Source organism: Tiliqua scincoides, chromosome 2, assembly GCF_035046505.1.
Source record: "Tiliqua scincoides isolate rTilSci1 chromosome 2, rTilSci1.hap2, whole genome shotgun sequence".
NCBI lineage: Eukaryota > Metazoa > Chordata > Lepidosauria > Squamata > Scincidae > Tiliqua > Tiliqua scincoides.
In genome coordinates this window covers 252518184-252545011 of record NC_089822.1, presented here as the reverse complement: position 1 = coordinate 252545011, position 26828 = coordinate 252518184, and the positions used below count along the sequence as shown (strand labels likewise).

The 26828-nt window shown below is 46.2% G+C and overlaps 1 protein-coding gene and 1 pseudogene across 4 annotated transcripts; one reads left to right on the top strand and one right to left on the bottom strand.

Moving 5' to 3' along the window:
* Window positions 1-338: 338 nt before the first annotated feature.
* On the bottom strand, window positions 339-26211 carry LOC136642231 (C-type lectin domain family 2 member D-like). Of its 4 annotated transcripts, none has more exons than XM_066618594.1 (7): window positions 26123-26211; window positions 14896-14946; window positions 12049-12132; window positions 8369-8461; window positions 3859-4043; window positions 1924-2027; window positions 339-643 (listed from the first exon to the last, which is right to left on the bottom strand). In XM_066618594.1, exons 2-7 carry the CDS (start codon window positions 14915-14917, stop codon window positions 517-519), a joined length of 615 nt encoding a protein of 204 aa, XP_066474691.1. In that variant the 5' UTR covers window positions 14918-14946; window positions 26123-26211; the 3' UTR covers window positions 339-516. The 4 variants fall into 4 exon arrangements, with proteins under 4 accessions (XP_066474691.1, XP_066474690.1, XP_066474692.1 ...); XM_066618593.1 differs by having other exon boundaries at window positions 26051-26186; XM_066618595.1 differs by having other exon boundaries at window positions 12055-12132; window positions 26051-26185.
* On the top strand, window positions 9556-9675 carry LOC136643436 (5S ribosomal RNA; annotated as a pseudogene).
* Window positions 26212-26828: the final 617 nt, after the last annotated feature.

Below are 26828 nucleotides of genomic sequence, written 5' to 3'. Positions count from 1 at the left end.
TGCATTCTGCACTAAATTACCTTTCCAATGATATGATGGTATTATTCATAAATACCAAGATTTTCACAATTTTGGTCACTAGTGTCAAGCTCAGCTTGTTGCCCCCCTAAAGCCTGATGTCCCATGCAACAGCTACCCCCTGCACACCCTTAGCTACACCACTGTAAATTAACACAATGGAACTTAGTTTTGAGTAGTCTTCCATAGGGTCTATAAATGTCTTTTGCCAAAGGGCTATAAATAGGCTATAGATGTCTACGGCTAAACAGTGAGCTCACAACAGAAGTGAGATTCAAACCCAAGATCTTCCCAATTGATTTTCTCAGTCATAATCTTTGCTCTCAGCTAAACTTTGCTATGGGCAAGTAGGAAGTTAGAAGTGGTCCTTGGTGCTGTAACATCTGGAATAGATTGACATAGAAAGAGGTTGGTCTTCCAATTATTTCTGTCTCATGGAAAAGCTCCTGCTGCCCTCCTTCATATGCATGTTGGACTTGGGTCCCTTTGGCTGGGGTTTCATTTTCTCCTCCTGGAATAAGCCTCTGGCTGGTTGCAGAGGAAGGTTTTTTCTGTGAAGCACCAGGTGCTGCTGATCCCGTTGTCATTTAGGTATGCGCACTGGCCTTCTCCTCGCACCTTCAACCTGAAAAGAGGCATCAATATTTGACAGATATTCTTATCTGCACAACACTGGCTTGCACTGGGCCACATTTGCATGGGGCTAACATCTGCAGTGCTTCCGGGTAAGGCTCCAGGTTTCCTAAAAGCTCTCTAGTTCAGAGGATGAAGGAGATCATTCTGTACAAAAGATGATGATGTCCACTCGTCCATAACATGTGAGTAATGGTCACATTCTCGCTTGCACAGAAATGCAAAATATATTTTGTATTTTTATACAATGCACAAGCCAAATGGCCATTCACTATATTCTTGGGCTGTTATGCTATATGCCCCAGGCCTGCAGAGAATTTACAGGCTGGATAGAGTAAGGCCCTGATGTCTTGGCCTGCATACAGTGTAGCATCATGGGAGTGCTGATGCAATACCTTGTCACCCGATGTGTCACCCGATGGTGAGTCATAGGATCACCAGACTGTAGCCCGCCTCTCATTGGCCAGTGCCAGTATATACTGCAGCCTGTGCAAGCTGCTACGTGGGAGATGTTATGTGGAGAGTCTGCGGGAAGGATCGTGATCGGAGTGTCGAGAAAGAAAGCTATCTGTGCTGTTTGCTTGCTAAAGCTGCCTTTGAACTGTAAATATCTTGTACATACTTCAAGTAAAGGAACATCTGCTGGTGGAACTGCCATGTCTCGTTATTTTCCGGGAGTACTTGCCTGACCTTGGGTCTCTGGAGCTGCGCTGTCGGCTGCGTACTGCAACAAATGAAGCCAAATGGCCATTCACTATATTCTTGGGCACATTTCAGAGATGCTGGAACTGAAGTGGAAAACCAACCCATTTGCCACTCCAATCTGTGCTGCTCTACTTTTAGTGTACACTTAACAGAGCACTTGACATCTTCTCCCACTGAAACCAACAAGGCGCAAGCCCAAGGTCAGGCAATCGTAATGTCCAGCACTGCCAACTTCCTAAGTTGGCAACCTTAGTCCTAAGGCTTCAACCTCTGCTTCATGACACCCCTTTTCTAACTACGAGGTTACTAAGTCACCTTGTTTCAGGTCACCCTTTCATTTCAGCACTTCTCAGGGCACTGACTTTTAATGAGTGCAGCCAATGTTCACTTACTGTAGCAGGAATCCTACATACAAAGCCAATTTATTAGTTTCCTCTTTGGGAAGCTTTCTGATATAGTCCTTAAAGAATTGATAATGAAAAAAACCTTGGATAGCAGCCCCCCAAAATATTGTCTCTTGGCTCTGTCAGTAGGATACATGAGTCAGGAAAAAAAAAAACCACTCACCGGTTATTAAGTTCTGTGCCATTGGTCCATCTCCAGGCCTTGTCTTCTTCTCTTGAGAGGCCAATCCAGTAATGGTGAGGGCGAGTTAACTTTATTAAAAAATCCTAGAAGAAAGGAGATCAAATAATGACTTATACACCTCTATGAAGCTAGACCTTCTGTGTTCTATCTTTGCTTTCCTGGTGACAGGCAGCAAACCTACACATAGCCAAATTCTCCTTCCTCCGGAAACCAGCCATTTTACAACGCAGGGTGGGCTTTTTGTTTCAGGTAGTTTCATCTTCCTTAATGGTTTTTCACAGCAATCTCTTCTGGGGCACTCTGATAAGTTGCAGGAGGAGTACTTGCAAGTAGTGGGAGCAATTCCTCCACAGCCCCCATCGTCAATGTCCTGGCTCAACAGCAACGCTTGGGCATCTTGCTACTCAAGGGAGAAGAAGCCAGCTGTGGCGAGCATTGGCCCCAGCCCTGCAAAAAATCCTCCGTACTCCCTTTCCTAGAAAACCTGGGGGTGTTGGGGAGAGGACCTGCTAGCTAGAGGGCAAGACAGACCCATGCAACAATCAGAAACAAGGGATGCAATTTGGCAGGTGTGGTGGCAGTTTTTGTGTCTGTTACCATTGTTTTAGCATCTTGGTCAATTTCCTTTCCGGCAACCTGGTACCCGGGGTGGGCCGCACCTGCCGTGCCACCCTTGCTACGCCCCTAGAAACGCTGAAGGATAATTTCTCAACTAATACAACAATCTTGGAAATTAAGTCCCATTGATTTCAAGAAAAACCTGTTTCGGTCACAGCTTAAGGGAGAACATTGGTTATGAAACAGAACGATTGAGCTGCTCCAGACATCATTCTTTGTTATCTGTGCTTGACTCATTCTTCCCCTGTTTTGTTGCCTGTCTCACTGTTAAAATCGAGGAATTATTTTTAAAAAATAAAAATTTTAAAACAGCAGGAGTAGAAAATGCATGTTCTGTAAACCACAATGTACACTGGTTGAGTAACCCTAATTAGTATACTCACTACAGGCCAAGACTCCTTAATCCAGAAATCTGAAATGCTCCCGAAATCTGAAACATTTTGAGCGCAACATGGCACCACGTCCTGCTGCATGTTGGAGGTGCAGCCCCTTCTCCATCGCCAGCAGCTCAGTGTTTTCCCAAGCTTCAACCGCAGTGCCGCCGTTGCCCAATAGATGGCAGTACCCTGCTGCTGAGCAGAGTGATGGGCATGGTGTAATTCTGCCTGGTTGGGTTCCTAGCAAGTGGAGCCCAGGAGGTTAAGCTTCTTTAACTTTCTTCAGGGAAGAAAAAAAAGCAGTGGGTGGGAGGGGAATCCCCTCCTGGAAAGATGACAGTTGGCAGGAGGAACAGTTGCAAGGCAGAGGATTTGCCTTGGCTTAGGGGGGCATCGCCCATTGCTCAGTGCAGAGATGGCAACCAGTTTTCATATAGAACAGGTGGAAAAGAAGTGGCCTTTGGAGCTGATTTGCTCACTCCACTGATAGGACCACTTAACCCCCTTTGCTCCCCTCCCTCTGTGCCTTTCACACCTACAAATGATGTATATGCAAATATTTTAACACACACACACACACACACACACACACACAAAACAGTTCTGTTCCCAAGCATTTCAGATAAGGGATACTCAACCTAAACTAGCAATGGCTGGGATCCCAGCTTATCCCCATGCGGCCTTGCAGAGTCTTCTTCCATGAATGGAGTGCTGTTCTCATGGCAGTAGTCCGTACGTGAGCTCATTGCTCATTTTGTTCACTGGAGTCTTCACAAGGGCAGGGTAAATTTGGGATCCAAGCAAATCATCACCACCATCATCAAAAGACACAGAAGAAAAACTACAGCAGGACTTTGCTGTGCTTGCTTCAGGAGTTTGGCTCGTTAATCAGGATGTATACAAACGGGATGTTCCTTACCAAATCTAGCTGGCTATCAATCAAAGCCAAGGAAGCACCAAATACAGAACAGTTGATTTTGCTTTCAGTCCAATTCCTTCTGTCCCCAGATATATAGTAGCATTTTCCTTGGTATCCAATCCATCGATTTGGACAGGCGGCATCAACTGGAGGAGGACAAGGCTGACAGGATTCTGGCTTCCTAGCTGGAAATAAAGAGCAGAATGCCAAGATATAACAGAACACAGTCACACAGTATCTCTGTCTCTGTAGACCTACTCACATCACAAGAACTGTAGTTCTATTATTATGAATAGATTTAACAGCTTTATAAAAATAAATGCTTAAGCATTTTAATGTTACATCATTCACCAAGAACCGCAATACTTTTTTGAAGCAGACCAGACCAAACAGTAGATAAAACTCCAGCAGCAAGAAATAAAATCACCACAATAAATATAAAATATTAATTAAAGCCCAAGTGAAAAGAAAGGTTTTTAAGGCATACTTGAAGATAGATAACATTGGGGCCTAACGGATCACCTCTGGCAAGGTTGCACCATAATCTTTATGGTTTATCATGCCATGGTTATCATGCCATAATCATGGTGCTGCAAGCACCAGTTCTCAACTTGTGATCTGGGAACCACAAGTGGTCCGTGAGACCCTGGGAAGTGGTCCGCGAAGTCTCAGGTAAAACACTGCCTGATTACTTCCAGCATGCTCCCCACAGACAACCAGAGAGGGCAGAAAATGAACTGCCTGCAGCCAGCAACAAAAGCAGCAACCCACAAATCTTCATTATAAATAATAAATCTAATAAATCTTCTCTAATTATTACAAATTTAATTGTATTTTTTGTGTAGGGGTGGGAGTTGCATGCAGAACCTGTGAGATGGGGTATGGGAGTAATTTGCACCTGAGCCCAGGTCAAAAAGGGGGCCCAGGAGCCAAAGAAGGAGCCCCAGAAATTTCCTGGGATCTTATATTTTCCAATCTCACCTGGACTTGCTGCCTATATGGGATGCCAGGCATATAGCGGCTGTGGCTGCCACAAGCCATACGTGCTGGGCCAAGGAATGCATACATGACACTCCTGAATATTGTCAAATCTGGGAGGAAAGTGGCCTGCTGCAGTAGCTCTTTGGCTTGTGAATCTGCTTACCGTGAAGGAGTGTATAGGAGTTCAGGGACACAGCTGCTGGACTACAGCTGCTGCAGAAGTACGTTTTGGTACACACAAGACACTTTCCATTCTAGTATGAACCTAAATATGATCTAATTTTCTGTGATTATTTTGTTTATTTAAAAATGTTTAGAGACTCAGGAGCATGTTTGGTTTTCAATATTACTGTATCTAGTTGCCAACACTGTGGGCAGGTAGACCTGGGCTCTACATTGGGAAGCATGGTAGACGTGGGCTCCAAAGACTCTTCCTACTGTTGACCCCTTGCCCTGTTTCACCCCCTCCTTACCCCTGTTCTGCCCACCTGTCACTACCCCCACTCTGTTTCACCCCCTCCCCTCCCTCTTTGGGAAGTGGCCCAAATGAAACCTTGTACCCCCTAATAAAATTCCTCTTGAAAGCCCTGGTTGCATGTCGTCCATGCCAATTCCAAATTTTGTCTCAGTGGTCCACAAGCTCCTAAAGGTTGGGAACCATTGCACTACAGAAAAGGTCCAACATTTGAAAATCCAGAGTGAAGTATCCAGGAGTATCTGTAAACTTCAGGGTGAGCATGTCACAGTGTTAGAAAATGAGCTCTGGAGCCAGGAAAGAGCTATCCCTCTGCCCTGTATCCTCACAGACCCAGTGCAGATGTAGCTAGCTCATTCCACATTGAGAGACAGCAGAATGTGTCTAGTATTTGTCTTAGGCTGCAATCCTAACCACACTTTCCTAAGAGTAAGCCCCATTGAACAAAACAGGACTTACTTCTGAGTAGACCTGGTTAGGATTGTGCCCTTAGTGAGGAAATTACACACACATGTGGGTTCACTAGCAGACTGCAGTTCATTTCAGAACCCAGACACAAAGCACAACTCAAAAGGAGATCTGGCAGGAAAACATTTTAAACCCCCAACAATACACAAACAATCAGCACAGATAATATTTCCCAGTCTAGCTGCTGGGGTGATAGATCACCCTGTCAACCTCAAGGAGCATATTTCTTTACCCATAGAGCAATGTTTCTCAAACTGGGGGTCAGGACCCACTAGGTGTGTCGCAAACCCATTTCAGATGGGTCCCCATTATTTCAATATTTTATTTTTAATATATTCGACTTGATGCTACCATGGTATGTGACTACATTTGGGGAAATGTTACAGAGCTATACTTTTAACAAGCTACTATGTATATTCTTTTAACAATGATAGTGAATGGGATTTAGTGTGGGTGGGATTGCAGCCTAGGATTCCTAAACATTTTCCTGCTTGATGATATCATTTCTGGTCAGGACGCCACTTCCGGTGGGTCCTGACAGATTTTCATTCTAAAAAGTGGGTCCCGGTGCTAAATGTGCGAGAACCACTGCCATAGAGTAATCAATCTGTGGAACTCCTTGCCACAGGGTGTGGTAATGGCATCTGGACTGGATGTCTTTAAAAGGGGATTGGACGGATTTATGGAGGAAAAGTCCATTGCAGGTTACAAGCCATGATGATAGCATGCAGCCTCCAGGACTTAGAGGTAGCCTACCTCTGAATACCAGATTCCTCAAGTGGCAAGAGGCTACAGCTATCTTGTTGTCTTGTGGGCTCCCTGAGGCATCTGGTATCACTACAAGATATAGGAAGCTGATGGGCCCTTGACCTGATCCAACAGGGCTCTTCTTATGTCATAGACTCATACAAATGACACAAATAGCTATAGTGCAATCCTGCATGTCTACTCAGAAGTAAGTCAATTATAGTAACTGCGGCTTACTCCGAGGTAAGTGTAGATAGAATTGCAACCTAAATATATTTATTTCTGCAAAGCTTTCTATTCAGAAGCTTTCCCCACCATTAGTTCCTGGCCATTTGGCATCAGAGGAGTTTAAGCTGCCGGGGGGGGGGGGGGGGGAGATCCCGAACAAATGGCAGTATCCCTTTAAACTCCTTCACACCAATACCCAAACTACCTCTTGACCATGTATCTTAACCTGAGTGCTATTTGATTGGTCATCTCAGGTCAAAAGGTCAGAGCCCTATACTGCTCTGGGCCAGGATATCTTAGAGACCGCCTACTCCCGTACAATCCGGCTCGCCATCTCAGGTCATCAGAGAAGGCCTTTTTGCAAGTGCCGCCACCCAAGGAGGTCCGGGGGGCGGCTGCAAGAAATAGGGCCTTCTCGGTAGGGGCACCAACATTATGGAACTCCCTTCCCCTTGATTTGAGAATGGCTCCCTCTCTTGAGAGTTTTCGGCGAGGCCTGAAAACACTGTTGTTTAAACAAGCCTTCTGATTTCTGGCCTTCTTAACATTTTTATACATCTTTTAGTCTGTTACAGGCTTGATTCCTCGGTAACTTGCTCTTTTATTCTGTCTTTTAATCTGACTACTGTTTTTATGGCCTCTGTAATGTGTTTTTAAATGTTTGTTATGTATTAATGTTTTTAAAATCTGTTTTTTAATATGTTGTTAGCCGCCCTGGGTCCCGTTAGGGAGAAGGGCGGGATAAAAATAAAGTTTTATTATTATTATTATTAAAAGGTCAGAAATGAGCCAGGCAAAGGTAAGAGATGTTAACTCCTCCTGGTTTTGGTTGGAGAAACATAAGGAAGGGCTGAAATTTTTCCAGTCTATGGAACTCAGTGCATTTAAAATGGGCTGGATCTGAGGCACTGTGAGATAAAGGGGGCAACTTTCCAGCACTGGCATAGCTGTGCCAGTGGAGCATGTGCTGCATCCTGCAGTTGGGGGGCAGTCACAGAGGCCTCCTCAAGGTATGGCAATGTTTGTTCCCTTACCATAAGTTGCATTGCCCTTATGTCGGTGGTGAAAAGTGGGTTAGGATTGCACCTACAGTTAAACTGGCCTCGATGGGCCCTTGGCCTGATCCAGTGGGGCTCTTCTTATTCATTCATTCATTAGTTCATTCAGTTTTTACCACACCGTTCTCCCCAAAGGGCTCCCAAGAAGGCTCACAACCAAAAACATAACTATAAAATGCACATTAAAACTATTTCAAGTGTCAGATGCTGGGGGGAGGGGAAGAGAAATCAGAATCTTTTACAGCAAGACAATTTGTTTTTTTCCTCCCCTTCCAACCATCTGTATTTCTTATAGGGCATTTCCATGCTTTCAATTTCATTTTATGCATATGTAACATGTTTTATTTTTAGTTTTTATCCATTTACTGTATTTTCATTGCACTTGCTCCCAGTGCGGAAGAGATTGTCACTCCCGAATCGGCCTTTTCAGCCACACTAGACGCTGTTCCAGAACGACCATTCAGAGCGCGATACCATAGTCTTTCGAGACTGAAGGTTGCCAACAACTAAAATAAAATATGGAACAATTAAACAGAAGGTTCTCCATACCCACCAGCCAAGGCAATGATCGTAATGACCAAAGCTGTAATGACTCCAGCAGCCGCTAAGGTGTATTTTTTTTCTTTAATGCACTTTGGGATGAGAGCTGAAAAACAGGGTGGCAAAGCTATCATGCAAGTCAGCCACTGTTAGCACGTTTGCTCTTGTGGTGAAAATTCCTGCTGTTCTCTACTTATTGGAAAACATTTTTACTCCGTCTTTCATGACCCAGTAAGAAAATTCATGGGGGGTTTACAAAAAATACAGAATCAATAAAACATCAAGCAATAACGTAACAGCCGCCTCCAGGCTAAATACAAATATCATAGCAGAGTACAGCAATACCTTGACTTTTGTCAATTTGCTCTTTCAGCTGCTTTCAATTATAGCCACATTTCAAATTTTGTCCACATGCTCTCCTCCTTCATCTCATTCCATCCAACACCACAAGGTTAAAGAGCTTGATCAGTCATAATAACTGAGAAGTCAAGTTACAGTAATTGGTGGCCCCGGGGAACACAATGTAGGGGGAATTGATCCCTCTGCCATTGCCCGGATATGCTTGAATAGAGGGATGGATTGCAACTGCCTGGCAGGAGAAGGTGGAGAGCAATAAAGCGCAAGGGCCAGGGACGGGTGAGCGTATGCTTCTACCAGTTTATCCCCGTGACTGAGATAGGTGGTCATGCAGTGCCTGGTGACCACTGCCTTTCTGTGTGCCTGCACGAGAGCTTACTCTCAGCTGCCTTTCATAATGGTATCTGGTAGAAGCTTGTGCAAGGGGAATTTTAACAGGCTTGGAGAACTTCTCTCTTCTGCATGTAAGTTGCTCCTTAGCATGAACAGCCTAGACCAGCATTTCTCAACGTTTGTCCTCCACTGCACCGCTTCACATGGTCCACCTATTGGAAGTATGACTGGACATCATCACCAGTTACTTCTGGGTCGGGAGGCCAGATGCGACATGACAAACACCAGAAAGAGGGTGGATGGGAGGGATTTTTCAAGCACGAAAAAGCACGCTTTGGAGCTCTGCCCACTGAGCCTAGCCTGCTACCGCTGTCTGTCGTGTCGCATTGCTGGTCTCACTGCCGGGCAACAGTTATCCAGGAGTCCAGAACATACCACCAGACACCACTTCAAGTACCACCGGTGGTACTGTAGCACAGGTTGAAAAACACTGGACTAGACCAGTGATTCCCAAACAGCAATTGTTACCCTGCACATGCCCGATCACGTCTGATCTTGGAAGCTAAGCAGGGTCAGGCCTGGTTAGTACTTGGATGGGAGACCGCTTGGGAATACCAGGTACTGTAGGCTTATACCATAGTCTTTCGAGACTGAAGGTTGCCAACCATTTAGTACTGGGACCCACTTTTTAAAACAACACTCTCTTCTGGAGCATTTGTTGAGCTCCACGTGCACTGGATTGGGACCATTCTGGTGGCCTTGCTGTCCCCTTCACCTGACCTTCAATGAACCAAGGCACATTCACACACATGTGTGACTCAGTTTTGCTTTTCTTAAGACTCAGTAGTTTCCTTGTCAGCTTGGACTTCCTCCTAGAGAGTTCGTTGGGATCTGCGTTCATTGAACTGGGACAAATCTGGCTGCACTGCATTCCCTTTGGCCTGCATATCGAAGCACATCAAAGATGACTGAGGCATCATTGCCTACTAGTGTGTAAACATGCACATGCTGCTCTGTTTCGATTTCCAGAGGTCTCAATACATTTTGCTTGCCAACTATCAGCTTGTCAGTTTCAGGACCCACCAAAAATCAGGTTGTGATCCACTGGTCCTGCCCCACAGTTTGGGAACCATTGGCCTAGACCAGTAGTATTCAAACTGGGGTGTCGTGACGCCCCAGCCGGAGGGTGCTGGTCCCTTTCCCCTTAAGGGGAGGGGGCAGCCAGGAGGCAGGGAGGAGGCAGCAGTGCGATCCACAGGATCTTGCAGCTCAAGGGGGCTGCAGGGGCTTGGTACACTTGCCCAAGCCCCCTGCAGCCCCCCAGGGGTGCGGGGAGCCTTGCACGAACTTCAGCAGGGCTCCCCGGGACAGGGAAGGTGACAGCGGAGCGATCGCGCCTTGCTCCACTAAACCGGGAGCAGTGCGTGATCGCCCCACGTTCCCTTTTGACCGGGCTGCAGGGACTGGGGTGCACTCTCCAGTCCCTGCAGCAGCCATCCCTGCAGCAGATCGCCCCACTCTCACTTTCCCTGGAGTGAGAGTTTCCTCACTTTCCCTTTCCATTCTCACTTTCACTCACCCGGGGAGCCCTGCAGGCGGCTCCCCACAGACAGGGACGGCTGCTGCAGGGACTGGAGGGTGCACCCCAGTCCCTGCAGCCCGGTCAAAAGGGGAAGTGGGGCAACCGCACACCGCTTCGGGTTTAGCAGAGCGGGGCGCGATTGCTCTGCTGTCACCTTCCCTGACCCGGGAGCCCTTCCGAAGGTCGTGCAGGGCTCCCCGCACCCCCAGGGGGCTGCAGGGGGCTTGGGCAAGTGCACCAAGCCCCTGCAGCCCCCCTGAGCGGCACGATCCTGGGGATCACACCTCTGGCTCCCACCCACCCCCGCAAAGACTTACTGCGGGATTCAAACTCCCTGCGAGTTTAAAAACCACAGGCCTAGACACTTTAAAATATTGTCTAGGCAAGCAGTTTGCAGGGGAAGGGCAAAGGCAGTGAAGTGATTGCCACAATCACACTGCTGCCAGGGATAAGAAGGATTTTTTTTAACTTACCCCTGGCAGCACTGGTCCTCTGGAGGGTGCAGGGAGCCTGTGATTGTGAAACTGTAAGTGAGTCATGATCACTTTTTAAAGCTGTTCTGAGGCTTGGGGAGCCCCGCAGAGGCTTCCCTGGGCTCCCTGCAGCCCCCCCCCCCCAGAGGACCAGGACTGCCAGGGGTAAGTAAAAAAATAAACCATTTTATCTCTGGCAATGATGCAATCATGATGATCGTGCTGCTGCCTTTGCCATAGCCTGCCTGTTAAGGGGGCAGAGACAGGGCTTCCCTGGCTGGGGAGTTTCAATGCCCCAGTTTGGTCTGGGGCCTCTGGTCTAGGCTAAGCTTTGACATTTCTCCATTTTTGAGTTTCATCCATGATCTGGTCCCTAACGAAACAAAAGGGCAAGGTATTGCTGTAGTCAACATAATCAAGAGCCAAGACAATACACAGAGCAGACAAACTTCTAAAGTTTAATTCGTTAGAATAGTTTTAACTTGCCTTTGGAATGCACCTGTAAAGAAGTGGCAGTCATGATCTCAGTAAAGGGGGAGTTTCTCAGGCCAGGTCCCATAACAGGGAAGGCCTCAGTCAACTGCCCCCTAATGTTTGCCTGTTTTCAACCTTCCAATCACCTAAGGAGATTTTTGTAGTGGATCAGCATCCTGAAGGGGCTGCAGAACTGTTTCAAAGCAGCAGCCATTTCTACTGTAGTGTTGTTGCTTATTTTCCCTTCTTCCCAACTGACTGGCAAATTTGGATTTGAGCCAGCACATGAGGCCATGAAGCCCACCGCATATCCCAGAGGGGGGATATCAGTTGACCCAAGTGTCAATCCTACTGGTAACCTCAGAGCATTACCCAGGTTTTATAAAGGGCAGGGGAACACCTCATTTGCCCTGCTCTCTCATCCAGCATGTCAGGTACATCAGTGAGGGTTGCCCACAATAAGGAGATAATTACTTTTACCAGCATTTTGTGGCTCCCTGGCACCATCTGCTTCAGGATGCTGCTGACCCATCAGTTCAAAGCCTGGAGAGTCTCTCTCTATCAGAAAGCAGAAGGGGCCAACAAAGATTATTATGAACATGCACAGTCTATTTCCGTCTCTTCTGTGGTGTGACATAAAAAATCCTCATGATCCTTTCGGAAGGAAATTTAGGGATGTTCTGGAATTGCACCACCAAACAGCACTCATGTGCGAGCCAGGATGGAAAACATATCAGAACAGAACCAGAATCCTTTTGGTCCCATTCAGAAAATCCCCAGGCACCTCACTGCAGGGAAGGCTCAGGGTTTTCATCAGCTCCTATCATGTTGGAGGACACTAGCATCTGCCAAGAGACCCAACTGCCCTATATCTCTTTTCAGCATCATTGTAGAATCCATATTCCACAATCCATTTCAGAGTGTAGGCAGGTAGAATGGGGCCACAAGCCTGATTACCTGTGGATGCTTAACTATGCTTCTCTGTCAAGAGTTCAATGGAATCTTGAAAGACTAACAAATTTATGTCAGTATAAGCTTTTGTGAGTGACAGTCCCCTTCATCAGTTGCATGAACCGAAATCCTCAGTAGGCAGGCAGACATATATTACTCACACAGAAATTAGTAGGAATTGTTTTTGAAAAACAGCAGAATTTGTAAGGGAAAATGAAATGAAGGTGATCTGTAATGACAATTCACATTTAGTGATAATGGCCTCCTAGCAATGCTAAGTCAGTTAACCCTGTAAGTAATATAAGAAGCTCAAATCCTGAGTCAACCCCCCTCCTGTGATGGTGCCAGTTTTCATCTCCCTTTAAAGTGTTTCTGTTTGAAGACTGTCACTTTAAATTAATTTTGGAGACGGGAGTGTTTCAGTGACAGGTTTTGTGTTCATTCATTATTGTTTTGTGGAGACTGACTTGTCTGTCTTATATTGATGGCAAGAGAACACAAATGGCAGATCACCCCTTATGTCACGTGGGAGGATGAGCAAGTGAATGAGGCCAAATGAGGTAGCTGATATTGAACCCAATCCTGAGCTTGATGCACCGACTTACCGCCAGCGTGCACTGTCGTAAACGTGTCATAAGGCATGTTTGCAAGTTCTAATGCTGGGTGAGCGTCCATGCTAGCCCAGTGCTGGGCTAGTGTCGGGTGGGCGCCCGGTCTCCGCTGCTTGGCGGTCGCATGGACCGCCAAACAGTGGAGAGGAAAGCGGGGGAGGGGCGTGACCGGGAGGTGGGGGAGGGAGTGGGGAGGCGGGACCAGTGGAGCGACGCTGCACTGGATCCTGAGCCTTTGTGTCAGGCGCCAAGCCTGGTGTGAAGGATCTTACCTCACCACCGACCATTTGGTCAGTGGTGAATCAAGTAGCCCCATTGCAGGGCTACTCTTTACCCAGGGGAAGGGGATGCGCAGGTTGCAGCGGCAGCCATTTTCTGTGCCACCGCAGCCGCACGTCCCGGGAGCTCAGGATTGGGCTCATTGTTGGGTCCTGTAATGTTGCTGACTGAATACACAAGGGGACAGACTTGGCAACATGGTTGGGGGCCAAGTCTGGTCCCACATTTGTTTCGCTGTTGTATAAAAAGTAAAGGACTACTCCCCAGTAACTGCAAACTTATATAACAGTGAAAATTAAAGGGATAGACCTTGCCAGAAATTGTGAGGCTAACTCTATCTCCATACCTATGGACAGAGTAGCACAGTTTTCTTTTCATCAGATGTGACATGTGTCAATTATTCTGCATTCAATATTGGGTTCGTTGCAGACTCTTTTAAACATTTGTCACTTATTGTTTACATTGACATGTACTCACGAAGGCTATTGAAATATATATAAAGATTTTTATTATTTTAATTTTTATTATTATTAACAGTATTTATATACTGCTTTTCAACAAAAACGTTCACATAGTGGTTAATACCGTTAATATAAAGATGCTCTGGAATGCAATCAGGCAAGCAGTGAAGACATGATTTGTTCAGTCAAATAGAAACATCCCAGGTAAGTTGTTCTGCCAGGTTCCCAGTCCAAGTTCCACTTGGAGAATTATGCCCACTTTAAGCCAATTAACTCCTCTTCTTTCCTCAAAAATGACCCTAGTTCTGCCCTGCAGCCCTGCTGGACCCCACCACCAGGGTAGCTCACCTGTTCCACCTGCAGAGGTCCTCCTCCCACCACTACAGCAGCAGGTTGGTCCTCCACAGGTCTTGGGCATGGCAGCCAAACACCAATCTCAGTGTCTCCAGCAGTCTGTTCCAGCACTCCAAAGTCCACTCACCCAGCAGCATTTCCAGTAATCCATTAGCTATTAGTTCATCAGTCCAGTCTCCAAGCTTTCCTCCAACTACTGCCCACACCAAACTCTCCCTTCATTGGGTGCTTTTATGCCTGAGGGCCCTATTGCCTTCAAGTGGCTGCAGCTGTGCAGCACACCCTCTGCTGAATGCCCAGGCCTTACCCTTAGAGGGGCCACTGCTGACACCACATCCTACCTCCTCAACAGATCTTTCGTGATTACAATACATAAGAGAATAAAAACAAGTAGAAAATAGATAATGAAAGAACCAGACAATAACAGGACTTACTGAATTAAGTCCTATTCACTTCAATGGGGCTTTTTTACTTTGGAAAGTTTTCAGAATAACCTTGGGATAGCATGTGTGTGCCATGATTTCTCTCTCTGCCAAAGTATTTTGGAACAGAAATAGTTGGTTCCACCACTGGTATCAACGAAAGCACTGCCTTTGGTTTCACCAACACTCTTAGAATTTTGCCCCACAATCCACAAAAATACAACTAAGCTTCGATTTCCTCACCTGCAGCTTCTGTTCCTGCCATCTTCTGGGCTGAGCACAACCCACCTCAACCTGTTTGGAAGCCAGAGAGGTCTCGGTTACTCCCTTCTACGTTCAAAAACATCTTTCAAGCATTTTTGGAATGATAGCATCTCCTTCAGATATAGGTAGAGGTGTGATTTTTCAGTGATAACAAAATAAAAACACAACTCTGCTCTCTGCGCTTCTCATTTTTGTGCAAAGCCTCATCTCCCTGCAAACCCAAAATCTGTGAAAAAATAAAACCTTTTTCTAACACCTCTAAATATTGGTCACTGTAGGCTGGTTGGGCTGGACTGGGAGGATGTGCATGGTTAATGACTATGGCTGCATCTGCTACATCACCTAGTTAGTACACTTTTAGAGCGGTTAAGGTTTACAATTATACTTTATCAAAATGCACCCTTGGAAGCAGTGGCTTTTCTGCACTTCTCATTTTTTGTCAAAAAATGAAATTGCAAAAAAATAAAAATGAAAAATCACACCTATAGCTATAAGGAGATCATGGTTGGTCATATTTATTCTAGGCACTCATTTGGAACATTTCCTGTCCTGCTCTTCAGACAAATGACTGAAAAAAATGAAAGCAATTAGAACAATGAAGTACTGTGGGGGGGGGGGGGGATGTGAATGAACAAAGCAGAGAATAGCAGCACTACATCAGGTTAAAACAGCATTAGTCCAAAAATGGAAAGCTCTAGAAGAGGAGGAAGACCTGGAAAACTATCAAGGGCTTTGCAGGAGGCCAATATCAGGCTCAGTGCCATATCAGCCTCTGTGGGAGGACATTCCACTCTCAGGGTGCACCAGCCTGAAGATCATACATAGTCACTTTTAAAAAATCACGTTTTTGTGTGTATTTTCATCATCTTGGGAAATTAGGAGGCTAAGGGTGCAATCCTAACCCCTTATGTCAGTGCTTTCCAGCACTGACGTAAGGGCAATGCAGCTCTGAGGTAAGGGAACAAACATTCCCTTACTTTGAGGAGGACTCCGTGAGTGACACCCAACTGCAGGATGCAGCACACGTCCCATTGGCACCACTATGCCTGTGCTGGTAAGCACTGACATAAAGGGTTAGGATTGCACCCTAAACTGCAGAAGTAATCAGTACTGTATTAATATCTGAACTCCTCAATGTCCTTTGGAATACAAAATTTAAATCACATTGACTTTTGCAGTTGACAGAGATAGAGGGGACAGGGTTATGGGCATCAAAAACTCCTCCTCCTTATAGCAGCTTCCTCAAGCCGGACCAGCCTGACTGATATGCAGAACTGACAGCCCAAGCCTATGCATGTCTACTCAGAAGTAAGTCCCATCAGGGTCAGGCCTGGTTAGTACTTGGATGGGAGACCGCCTGGGAATACTGGGTGCTGTAGACTTATACCATAGTCTTTCGAGACTGAAGGTTGCCAACCAGAGTCAATGGGGCTTACTCCTAGGAAAGGATGGATAGGATTGGGCTGTTAGCCAGCAAGAACCTTCAGCCTCGAGTTCCTGAACTCCCCCCCCCCCCCAAAAAAAAAAAATTAAATCCTTGGCTATAGCTGTTAAAGGCCTCAATACTTTCTGAACATGCTCCACTTGTCTTTTCCTGAGCGAGAAAGCCTCGACATAGCCTCCTGGTGGCCTCAGCGAGACGGGCCCGTGCTGATACAACTAATGCAATGGTCTCTGTTTCCAGTGGTCCCTACTTCCAGAAGGTTGGTGTCCTCTCACCCAGAACTGGGGTGCTCTGAGCTTGCTGGCCATCCCAGACATTCTATTATCTCTCAATTGCACACATTCTGATCCCACTCCCTGGAGGCAGGAAATATTTTCTTACTTGCAGCTGTAAGGCAAATGTCCAGAATATCCATTTCTTTCGGTCATATTGCATGTGAGTAGGCTGCAAGCATCTTAAAACATTTCACGTAATCCCATACTACAATAAGTGAAATTGCTTCCAACCCCCACAAAAGGGATTCCACAGTTTACAGCAGCTGCCAAAGGGCAGCTATAGGCTTACGCTTGGATGCTGCATCATATCTAAAAGCTTTAAAGATGTGGTGAGAATGTTCATACTCTGAATGTTTATTTAAAGACATTTAGACTCAATGCTGATTGATTATAGGTGATTACAGGGTCCAAGAGCTGATATCTACCCATACTTAATGGGTAGTCAATTGGTTAATATGTTCATAGCCCAAACTGTACAGCTCTCCATTAAGTCACTGTATCTGTGGACAGTGCTCAGGGTTACAGCAGGTAGTATGCTGGCAAGCCCCACACCCATGACATCACACCCCAGTATTTCTGCCCCTGTTATCTTTGAGGAGAGCACTGTCTGGAAAAGCAAACATTCTGCTCAGGGAAAACAACATGGGAGTTGGGCGACAGAATTTGCCAGTGTGGGGGCAGGCCTTGTCCGTGGACTCCCATCCAGCTGTAACCAACTGTCCACAAGCTTCTGGCCCTCCAGAGATTTGTTGGAGCCCACACTGGCCTGAACACAACTGCTCTCAGCGTGAGGGCAACTGTTTGACCTCTCGCGGGAGCTGTGGGATGAGAGCTCCCTCCACTGCTTGCTGTTTCACGTCTGTGATGCAGTAGCAGCAGCAAACTAAAGGCCAGCCTTGCTTTGTGCAAAGCCTTTTATAGGCCGTGAGCTATTGCAAGACCTTCATTCATTCATATAAGTTCATCTTTAACATATTCATTTATGTAAACTTATGTAAATGTATTCAAATTTTAAATGTAAATTAATTATTTCCCCCCCCCCCAAGCCCGACACACTGTCAGAGAGACAATGTGGCCCTCCTGCCAAAAACTTTGGACACCTGGTCTAGGGCCTCTAGGCTGAATGCACATGGGTGGGGTGGGATCCCAGAGACAAGTTGCAGCTGTGACCTAGCAGACCTGCAATTGGTTGCATTAGCAGATCTTAAATACTTACAACTGCTAGTATGCAGGGTAGGGTCTGTTCATGCAATCAGCCAGACATGCACACATCAGCTGTAAAGTGTGCCTCTGCAGTCTGCCCCCCCCCCAGCTCTTGACTGAAGAGCAATAAGCTGACATTCTCAAATAAGCCATTTGTCAACCCTCCCATAATGAAATCCTGACATTTTTTTTCTGGAATGCAGGAAAAAGAACGTTCTTGGTAACCAGCTAGCAACAGCCAACACGTTCGGCTACTACACGCCCATTAGAACAAAGCTGCACATTCTAAGAAACACAGAAGCTTTGTTTGGACATTTGCCTGTACTGTAGAAACAGCACATGGGTGGGGCAGTTGGAGCAAGCTTCACATCTGTCATTATCAGCTGGAGAAAAGCAGCACAAGGGCCACTTGCTGTGAGCCTCTTCCAAGTTGCTCCCAGCAAGTCAGAATAAGATCGGAGCTTGCAGTATAGGGCTGAAGAGGGCAGTGGACAGATTGGAGGCTCATTCATTCACCTATCCTCTGCTGTTCCATGTGAACACATGTAACCTCATAGTTGGGGCACCCCTGCTTTTGCTCAATGCCTCTCAATATTTTCAGTACCGCTACCTTTCAACAGAGCCCAAGAGGTGGCTAGGAGCACATTCATACTATTTCAAACATTTAAATCCTCCAGAGTAACCTTGGAAACAAGGTAAGGAAGCAAGGAATAAAGAACTTATTTCCGGCCAAGGAACCATGCACACACTGAGTGGCTGTGAACACAGGAGAACACAGGAGATTTATCCAATTGTTAACTGATGCAGTTACATTTATACCAGGGGTGTCCAAACATTTTGGCAGGATGGCCACATCATCTCTCTGACACTGTGCTGGGGGGCAGAGGGAAAAAAGAATTAAGTTACTTTTAAAATTTGAATAAATTCACACAAATGAATTTATTAGAGATGGAACTTATATGAATGAATGAAGGTCTTGCAGTAGCTCAAGGCCTATAAAAGGCCTTGCAAAAGCAAGGCCAGTCTTTTCTTCACTGCCTTATAGTTGGCAATCTTCAGTCTCAAAAGACTATGGTATCGCGCTCTCAAAGGTGGTTCTGGAACAGCGTCTAGTGTGGCTGAAAAGGCCAATTCGGGAGTGACAGTCCCTTCCACACCGGGAGCAAGTGCAGTCTGTCCCTGGTCTGTCTCCCTGGCTATGGGCCTTCCTTCTTTGCCTCTTAGCCTCAGACTGTTGGCAAAGTGTCTCTTCAAACTGGGAAAGGCCATGCTGCACAGCCTGCCTCCAAGCGGACCGCTCAGAGGCCAGGGTTTCCCACTTGTTGAGGTCCACTCCTAAGGCCTTCAGATCCCTCTTGCAGATGTCCTTGTATTGCAGCTGTGGTCTACCTGTAGGGTGCTTTCCTTGCACGAGTTCTTCATAGAGGAGATCCTTTGGGATCCGGCCATCTTCGCTGCCACTGCTGCATCATAGGCGTGAAACAGCAAGTAGTGGAGAGAGCCCTTTTCCCACAGCTCAGATGAGAGGTTGAACAGTCATCCTCATGCGGAGAGCAGTTGCATCGGGCCAGTACAGGCTCCAGCAAATCTCTGGAGGGCCAGAGGCTCATTGGAGACTACTTTCTCCCTTCGGGCGGAACTGGGAGCCCCCGAGGGCTGCAAGTGGCCCCTGGGTTGGGGTTTGAACACCCTTGATTTATACCAATGAAAATCATGACAGTTGCCTCTGCTTATCCAGATCACATCTATCTTCCCTAGTTCTTTTCCTGTTAGCCCACTCAGAAATTATGCCCCATGCAGGCATCCCTGTATATCTAAGAGCAACCTGGTAGTGTGCTGGGTTTGGCTCCACCCCTGCCTGTGATTAAGTCCTACCCCCACCTTTCCTGTGACCAACAGTGTGTTGCAGCAGTGAATGCTGATAAGGTGGGGCTTCATCCGCACATCACTGGCAGGGAAACATAGGAAGTTTCCTATGCGGTGCATACAACTTTCAAACTGGGCTTTTGTCTTTATAAAATGTGCTGTTGTAAACTTTATGAATGATGTTTCTCAGACTCAGCCAAGGTCATAGCTGTGAACATGAGTGTAGGTTATGCATGGATGAAGCTACAAGTTTGGTTCCAGCTTGGGAATCGAGCTTGCCAGTGCTGTACTTCCCCAAAACAATTCATCCATAAACAAATTGCTGTGCAACACCAAACCATGTCTCAAGGCTGTCGTCTTGACAGTGACGTGGTCACTCGAGGTGGAGGGTGCTGCAAGTCTCTGCCCCAGATATTACAGGTCTCCTTTCTGAATTTTCAGCTTTCTTTGAAAAGGTCTCCAAGGCCCAAGTCCTAACCAACTTTCCAGTACTGACATAGCTGTGCCAATGGGGCATGTGCTGCATCCTGCAGTTGGGGAGCACTCACGGAGGCCTCCTCAAGATAAGGGAACATTTGTTCCCTTACCTCAGAGCTGCATTGCCCTCACCTTGGTGCTGGAAAGTTGGTTAGGATTGCGCCCAGGAGGCCCAATCCTGTGCTTCCGAGGTCCCAGGGCTGTAGCAGCACCAAAATGGCAACTGCTGTATCCCATGGGACTGGGAAGCAGCGTGGGGTCTACTTGGGGTAAGGGAGCATAAGCGTAAGGGACGCTCCCTTACCCCGTGCAATCCCCAGGTGCCCTATGGATCTCCTTGGATCTGTACCTACTATTGAGTGGGTACAAATTTGAGGAGACACATGTCAGGTCTCCCAGGCTGGGAGGGGGGATAGGATATGGTGGCAGGGCTTGCTGTCATCTCCACCCCCTCCCTCCCCCACCACACCTTCCCCCTGTGCTGGAACACCTCCCCCCCAACCCCAACATATCTCTCCGCTGCCCGGCACTCACCTGGAGCTCCGCATGGCGGTCATTGCTCCTCTGTCCAGCGCTGGCTCAGCATGGGTTCACACTGAGCCAGCGCCAACGCCGGCCCAGCAGTATGTGTCACAGGCAAGCCTTCCGCCATGTTTGCAACACTGCACGCTGGCACTGGGCCAGCACACAGGCCTTTGGATCGGGCCCTTACAGAGTTATTTGGAAAACTGGCAATTTGGAGCAGCATTTGATTCAAGTGCTCACTAAAAAGAATATCTTTCAACACATTTCCAGTAGTCTGTCTAACTTGAAGTTCTGGCTGTTCTGAAATGATTTCTAAAGGCTTAGGCCGCCTCCTCATCAGAAGACTCTTGGTCCTTGCTTTATGAATCCACACGCAATAGGGAAAAGGCTCTGAAGGACCAGATAGCAACAAATAAAACATACTTCTTGGAAAATGTCTTGTCTAACAGGAAATCCCAAGGCAGCAGATATTTATTAAAGTGAAACAGGATACGATACAAAATGCAAGCAAATCCAAAAACCTCCCAAAAAAAAAAATCTAGAAAGACTTTGATTCAACCGAAACCTCCCAGCAAGACAAAATTATCCATTCCTACAGTATAAACACCTGGAGTTGCTCACAAGAAATCAAGATTTATCTGTGAGGAAACCCGCTGACATTTTACCCCCAAGCAAAACAAAACAAAAAAGGGGAACACATGTTAGTCACGGAGTTATGACTCTGGTCATAAGTGGAACACTCACAATTCCTCAACTTTATCTTCTTCATCACACCAGTGAAACTACTTTTCTAAATGGGGAGGGGGGCAATAGGGGCTTTCCAGGCTGCAAACAATCCGCATTACACAAACATCACTTTAGCCCCTATCTTGCATAGAAGATTTAGAATACCAGGGGAACTCAGTGCCAAACTACAGCATTCCAGTCTCTTCCATGTTCCCATCTCAGAATTTTTAAGGCCTAGTTTGTGGTCATTTTTCTGCCTTTCAGTGGAACTCAAGCAATGCTCCATATACCTTCAGGTGATGATCCACCTTTCATCCTCACTTGCCCCCAAATGTCCTTGTTATATTACTATTGCTACAGAGTCCATATGCTTTAGCCCACCACTGTCTTCTTCCTCCATACTTTCCCTTCCTGTCTTCCATTCCTGTCTTCCATTTCCATTCTTCCATTCCTGTCTTCCTGTCCTCCATTCCTTCCTTCCTGTCTTCCTTCCTGTCTTCCATTCCTGTCTTCCATTTTAAATCCTCAAAGCACGGGAGAAGAATGGCAAAACCCAAGGCTGCCACAGGTGGTCAGTGCCTCCTTTCAATCCACCAGAAGCCATCTGCTTTCCCAGATGGATGGGCTGTCCTTCTCCTTTCATAAACCAGCTTTGGCCTGAGAGTGAGATTGCTGGTTATTTTCACCTGTTCCAGACATTTGTCTCATTATAGCTTCTGTGATGCCTCAGTTATCCTAAAGCAGAAGCCATTGTTCCTTTGTAATTGACCTTCTCTTTCTTCCCCAGCTGAATGAGAAAGACAGAGCTGGGCTTTGAGCCAGCTTATGAGCCTGTGAAGCAGCCCCCACCCCTGCATGTCATCAAGCAAGCTAAAGAGGAGAACATAAGAACAGCCCCACTGGATCAGGCCAAAGGCCCATCTAGTCCAGCTTCCATTATCTCACAGTGGCCCACCAGATGCCTCAGGAAGCTCACAAGACAACAAGAGACCTGCATCCTGGTGCCCTCCCCTGCTTCTGGCATTCTGACATAGCCCATTTCTAAAATCAGGAGGTTGCACATACACATGATGGCTTGTAACCAGTGATGGATTTTTCCTCCAGAAATGTGTCGAATCCACTTTTAAAGGCATCCAGGCCAGATGCCATCACCATATCCTGTGGCAAGGAGTTCCACAGACCAACTACACGCTGAGTAAAGAAATATTTTCTTTTTTCTGTCCTAACTCTCCCAACCCTCAATTTTACTGGATATTCTTTGGTTCTGGTGTTGTGTGAGAGGGAAAAGAGCATCTCTCTATCCACTCTATCCTTCCCGTGCATAAAGGAGGAAGGCTGTATGGTCCTAGCAGTCCCAGGACTGTTCCCCGATGGTCCACCCGCCAGGAACTGATGGACCAACAGAACCCTGGGGGGGGGGGGAAGGGAAGGAGAAAGGGCAGAGGGAGTTGGTGAGGAGCACCCCCTGAGTGAGTGAGTCAGTCTCTCTCTCTCTCTCTCTCTGAAGTTCTGCTAGTTAGACTTCACAGAGGCAGCTGTGTGGAAGTAACTGCTGTGAAGAAGACATCATTGCAATTACTTCTGGGTCGGGGTGGGGGTGGCAAATGCAGAGGTGGCCCTAGGTGGGGGAAAGCCCAGGACCACCTCTGGTGAAGCCCACCTGATGTAGGACATTCAGGAGCTGAGGTGACCCTGCCTCCTGTAGCCAGGTTTCACCTGTGGGACTGGCTAACACAGGCTATAAAAAACTGGGTCATGCAAGCCCCTTTGTGTATTTGCTGAGGTCTGACACCAGGAACATCTGCTGCTTTATAACAGCTTCCTCTGCTAATTAGTAGGAGTATTGGAGCAACACAAGTAGGCAGAGTAGACAAAGCACCCATTTGCTTTTTATCATCCTTGCTAACATTTGCAGTGCCCTCCCCCTTCCTGTTCCTTTTCTTAGTTTATCAGTGCTTTACTTCTTATCTCTCAATTTTTCCCTCCACTGCTTTCAGACTTCATAGACTTTTAACTTCTTGTATTTCTGTTGCTTTCCCTGCTTGGACTCAGTTTTGGGGGGATTCCAGCAATCATTTCATACTTTTGGCAACACACAATGTTTGTTACTGACTAGTTTCCTCTGTGCTGATCACATATTACCCTTTGTGAGGTCTTTATATCCCACTCAGCAGCTCCCTGAGGATTCAGTACAGTCTGGTTTTCACTTACAAAGGTGTAAGCAGATTGGGAGCAGGTCACCTAACAGACCACCTGCTTGAAATCTGCCCACTTATGTAAGCTACTAGTTTTCAAACTGTGGGTCATGACCTGATTTTGGGTAGGTTGCCAAAGGGTGATCCAACGATCAGATGACTAATTGCCTCAGGCCCTGAGGCTATTGAAAAATCCAATACTGTAGCTGCTAACTGCCCTGCAAGGAGCTGAGCTCCTGCAGTTTGCAAGCATGTGTAAAAATAAGTAGATAAATGTTTGAGGGTCTTTTTATGGTTATTACTTATAATAAATAAATATTATTTCTTTCTGGATTTCCTTTTTTAAAAGTCTGGTAAACTTAGCTGGGTCCCAATGTCATTTTAAAAAGTGGGTTCTGGTGCGAAAAAGTTTGGGAACCACTGATCTATTATTATTAACAGTGTTTATATACCACTTTTCAACTAAAGGCTCACAAAGCTGTTTACAGAGAAAATCAAATGGCTCCCTGTCCCAAAAGGGCTCACAATCTAAAAAGATGCAGAATACCAGCAGACAGACACTGCTAGGGTGAGGAGGGCCAGTTACTCTCTGCCTGCTATATGAAAGAGGAGCACCCCCTTGAAAAAGTGCCTCTTACTCTTATCCCAGTTAATTTCAGTGGGGAGGTAGAGGGCAGGTGGCAACCACCTGCAAAACCTTCTCACTGGTAACCCTCCCTCACTGGAAGCCCTTCCCCAGACTCTTTTACTTGGCACTTGAATCCCTTTCAGACACCTGGTGGCAATCCTCCTACTTACAAAACAGTGAGGGGCTTTTCTTTTACCACCTGCTGATTTTGTTTAGCTCTGCAATTTTTTGAGTGTAGTTCCCAAACTGTGGATCCAAAACTGTGTTACCAAAACTGTGTTACCAAAAATGACAGCTGGTAGCTGATAAGGAAAATGTATTGAGCCCTATGGAAACTGAAAGGAGCAGCATTGCATGTTTACTCATGAATAAACAAGTGTTCCTTGGTCCACTTTGAAGTGCAGGCTGAGGAGAACATAACACTACCAGAATGGTCCTGTTTCCATGGACACAGGCCCCAGCAAAATTTCAAGAGTGAAGTCCCCACTCCAAGCTGAGAAGGAAAACATATTGAGCCCTATGGAAAGCAAAACTGAGCCACCCATGCATGTTTACTCATGAGCAGAGGACCATATCTTGGCTCTTATTGAAGGCTGGGCAAAAGGGAGTGCAAGGCCACCAGAGTGGTCCCAATCCCATGAACAGGGGGGTTCAACAAATGCTTCAGAAGGCTGTCCTCACCACCACCATAGAAAAAAAGGATAAAAACAGAGGCTTGAGTGGCTGATAAAAGTGAAACTTTTTTTTTTTAGTCTGATAAAACTGGGTGGGTCACTACTGAATGACATTTTAAAAAGTGGGTCTTGGTGCTACAAAATTTGGGAACCACTGCTCTATGTTTAACTCCATTTTAGCAGTGCTGAATTGATTTTTAATGGTATACATGATTCAGCTTGGATATTTATCAGCTGGAAAAAAGGAACATCGATCTTTAACCCATTCCTGCCCAGCTTACAGGTGTACACATTTGGTCCCTGTTGCATATATATGCAACTTTGGGCAGAAATGGCTTAACATAAGCAACAAGGGGTCACAACAGTTTTCTTTGTTGGCTTTTGTTCTACTCTTTGTATAACTCCCAAAGCAGACAATAATAATAATAATAATAATAATAATAATAATAATAATAATAATAAGCTTCATTTCTATCCCGCCCTTCTCCCTAAAGGGACCCAGGGCAGCTTACAACATATTAAAAACAGATTAAAACATAATTTAACTAACAGATAAAAACATATTAAAAACACATTAACAGAAACCATAAAAACAGTAGTCAGATAAAAGTCAGAATAAAAAAGAGCATAAAACAGCAGTTCATAGAGGAATCAGGCCTGAAAAAAACAACTAAAAGATGTATAAAAGATGTTTAAAAGGCCATGAAGTCTGAAGGCTTGTTTAAACAGCAGGGTCTTCAGGCCTCGCCGAAAAGTCTCAAGAGAGGGAGCCATTCTCAAGTCAAGGGGACTTGACAATAACACACTCCTCCTCTCAGGTTTCTGGCCACAAGCCCTGAAGCGGTCCATCATCTTTGCTGATCTAGTCAGCTAAGCATCCTAGTCAGCCCCCTCCCAAATTAGCCCTTCTCCCTCCCCCCAACTCCTGGCACCTCTTTCCTTTGTTAGGCTTCCTCCCTCCTGCTGACAGACCCTGCCCCAGTTCTGCTCTTTGCACCCCCTCCAAGCCAGCTGCTCAGCTTAGCAGTGCCTGAGCCAGGCAGGAGCATCTCCAAATGTTGCCTTAGAGCGGAAACCGCAAGCACTGAGAGGCCAGAAACCCCAGAAGCAAAGACACTTACCATAGTGCCGACTGACCAAAACAAGCAGTCATCCACAGCAGGCAGTGAAGGGGGAGAATAAACTATACGTACTTTCGTTTTCTTCTTCCCCTCCCTTCTGGGGAGAATGGTCTGCTGATGTTCCCCAGCATGCGCTAGAAAAGAGCATTTTCTTCTTCCAATGGCTGCACAGCCTCTGTTGACCAGGGAGGAGCCCACTCTGGGGCTGTCTTTCAGAGTCTGTTATCAACGGCCCAGGGAGTGCAGTCAGATTGTGTGAGTTTGCAAACATCTGGCTGTAGGTTAAGGCAGAATTTCTTTCTCTGGCTGCTGTCACTGAAAGGACTCACAGCTTATTTGCTTTTCCATTGTATTGGCTTTTCACTGTGGTTGGTTGACTGTTTGATTTCCAGAAGTTCCGCAGTGCCTTCCCCCCAGCACTGTACAAAGTGGTTTCGATTAACAAAACCAATCCAAACGGCAATGTCAAGCCATCTGATTAATAACCATAAATGTCAACGTTCAGGAAAACAAATCCACAGCGAAAGGAACTGCCAAGCTGCGGCAGGAACACGATTTAACCTCCAAAGGCACATTTGTAACAGGAAAATCAAGCATGCCCTGTGGTGGTTTTGACTCATCAGCACGGGTGTGTGAAAATGGTTTTATTTTTCCGCATATTTTGTTATTTGAAAGGCAGAAAGCGGTGTCATGTGTTCTATTCCAAGTTCTCACTCCAAGTTCTCATTTTTATTAATTTTAAACACTTAAAAAGGTACTAGGTAGGTGATATAGTATC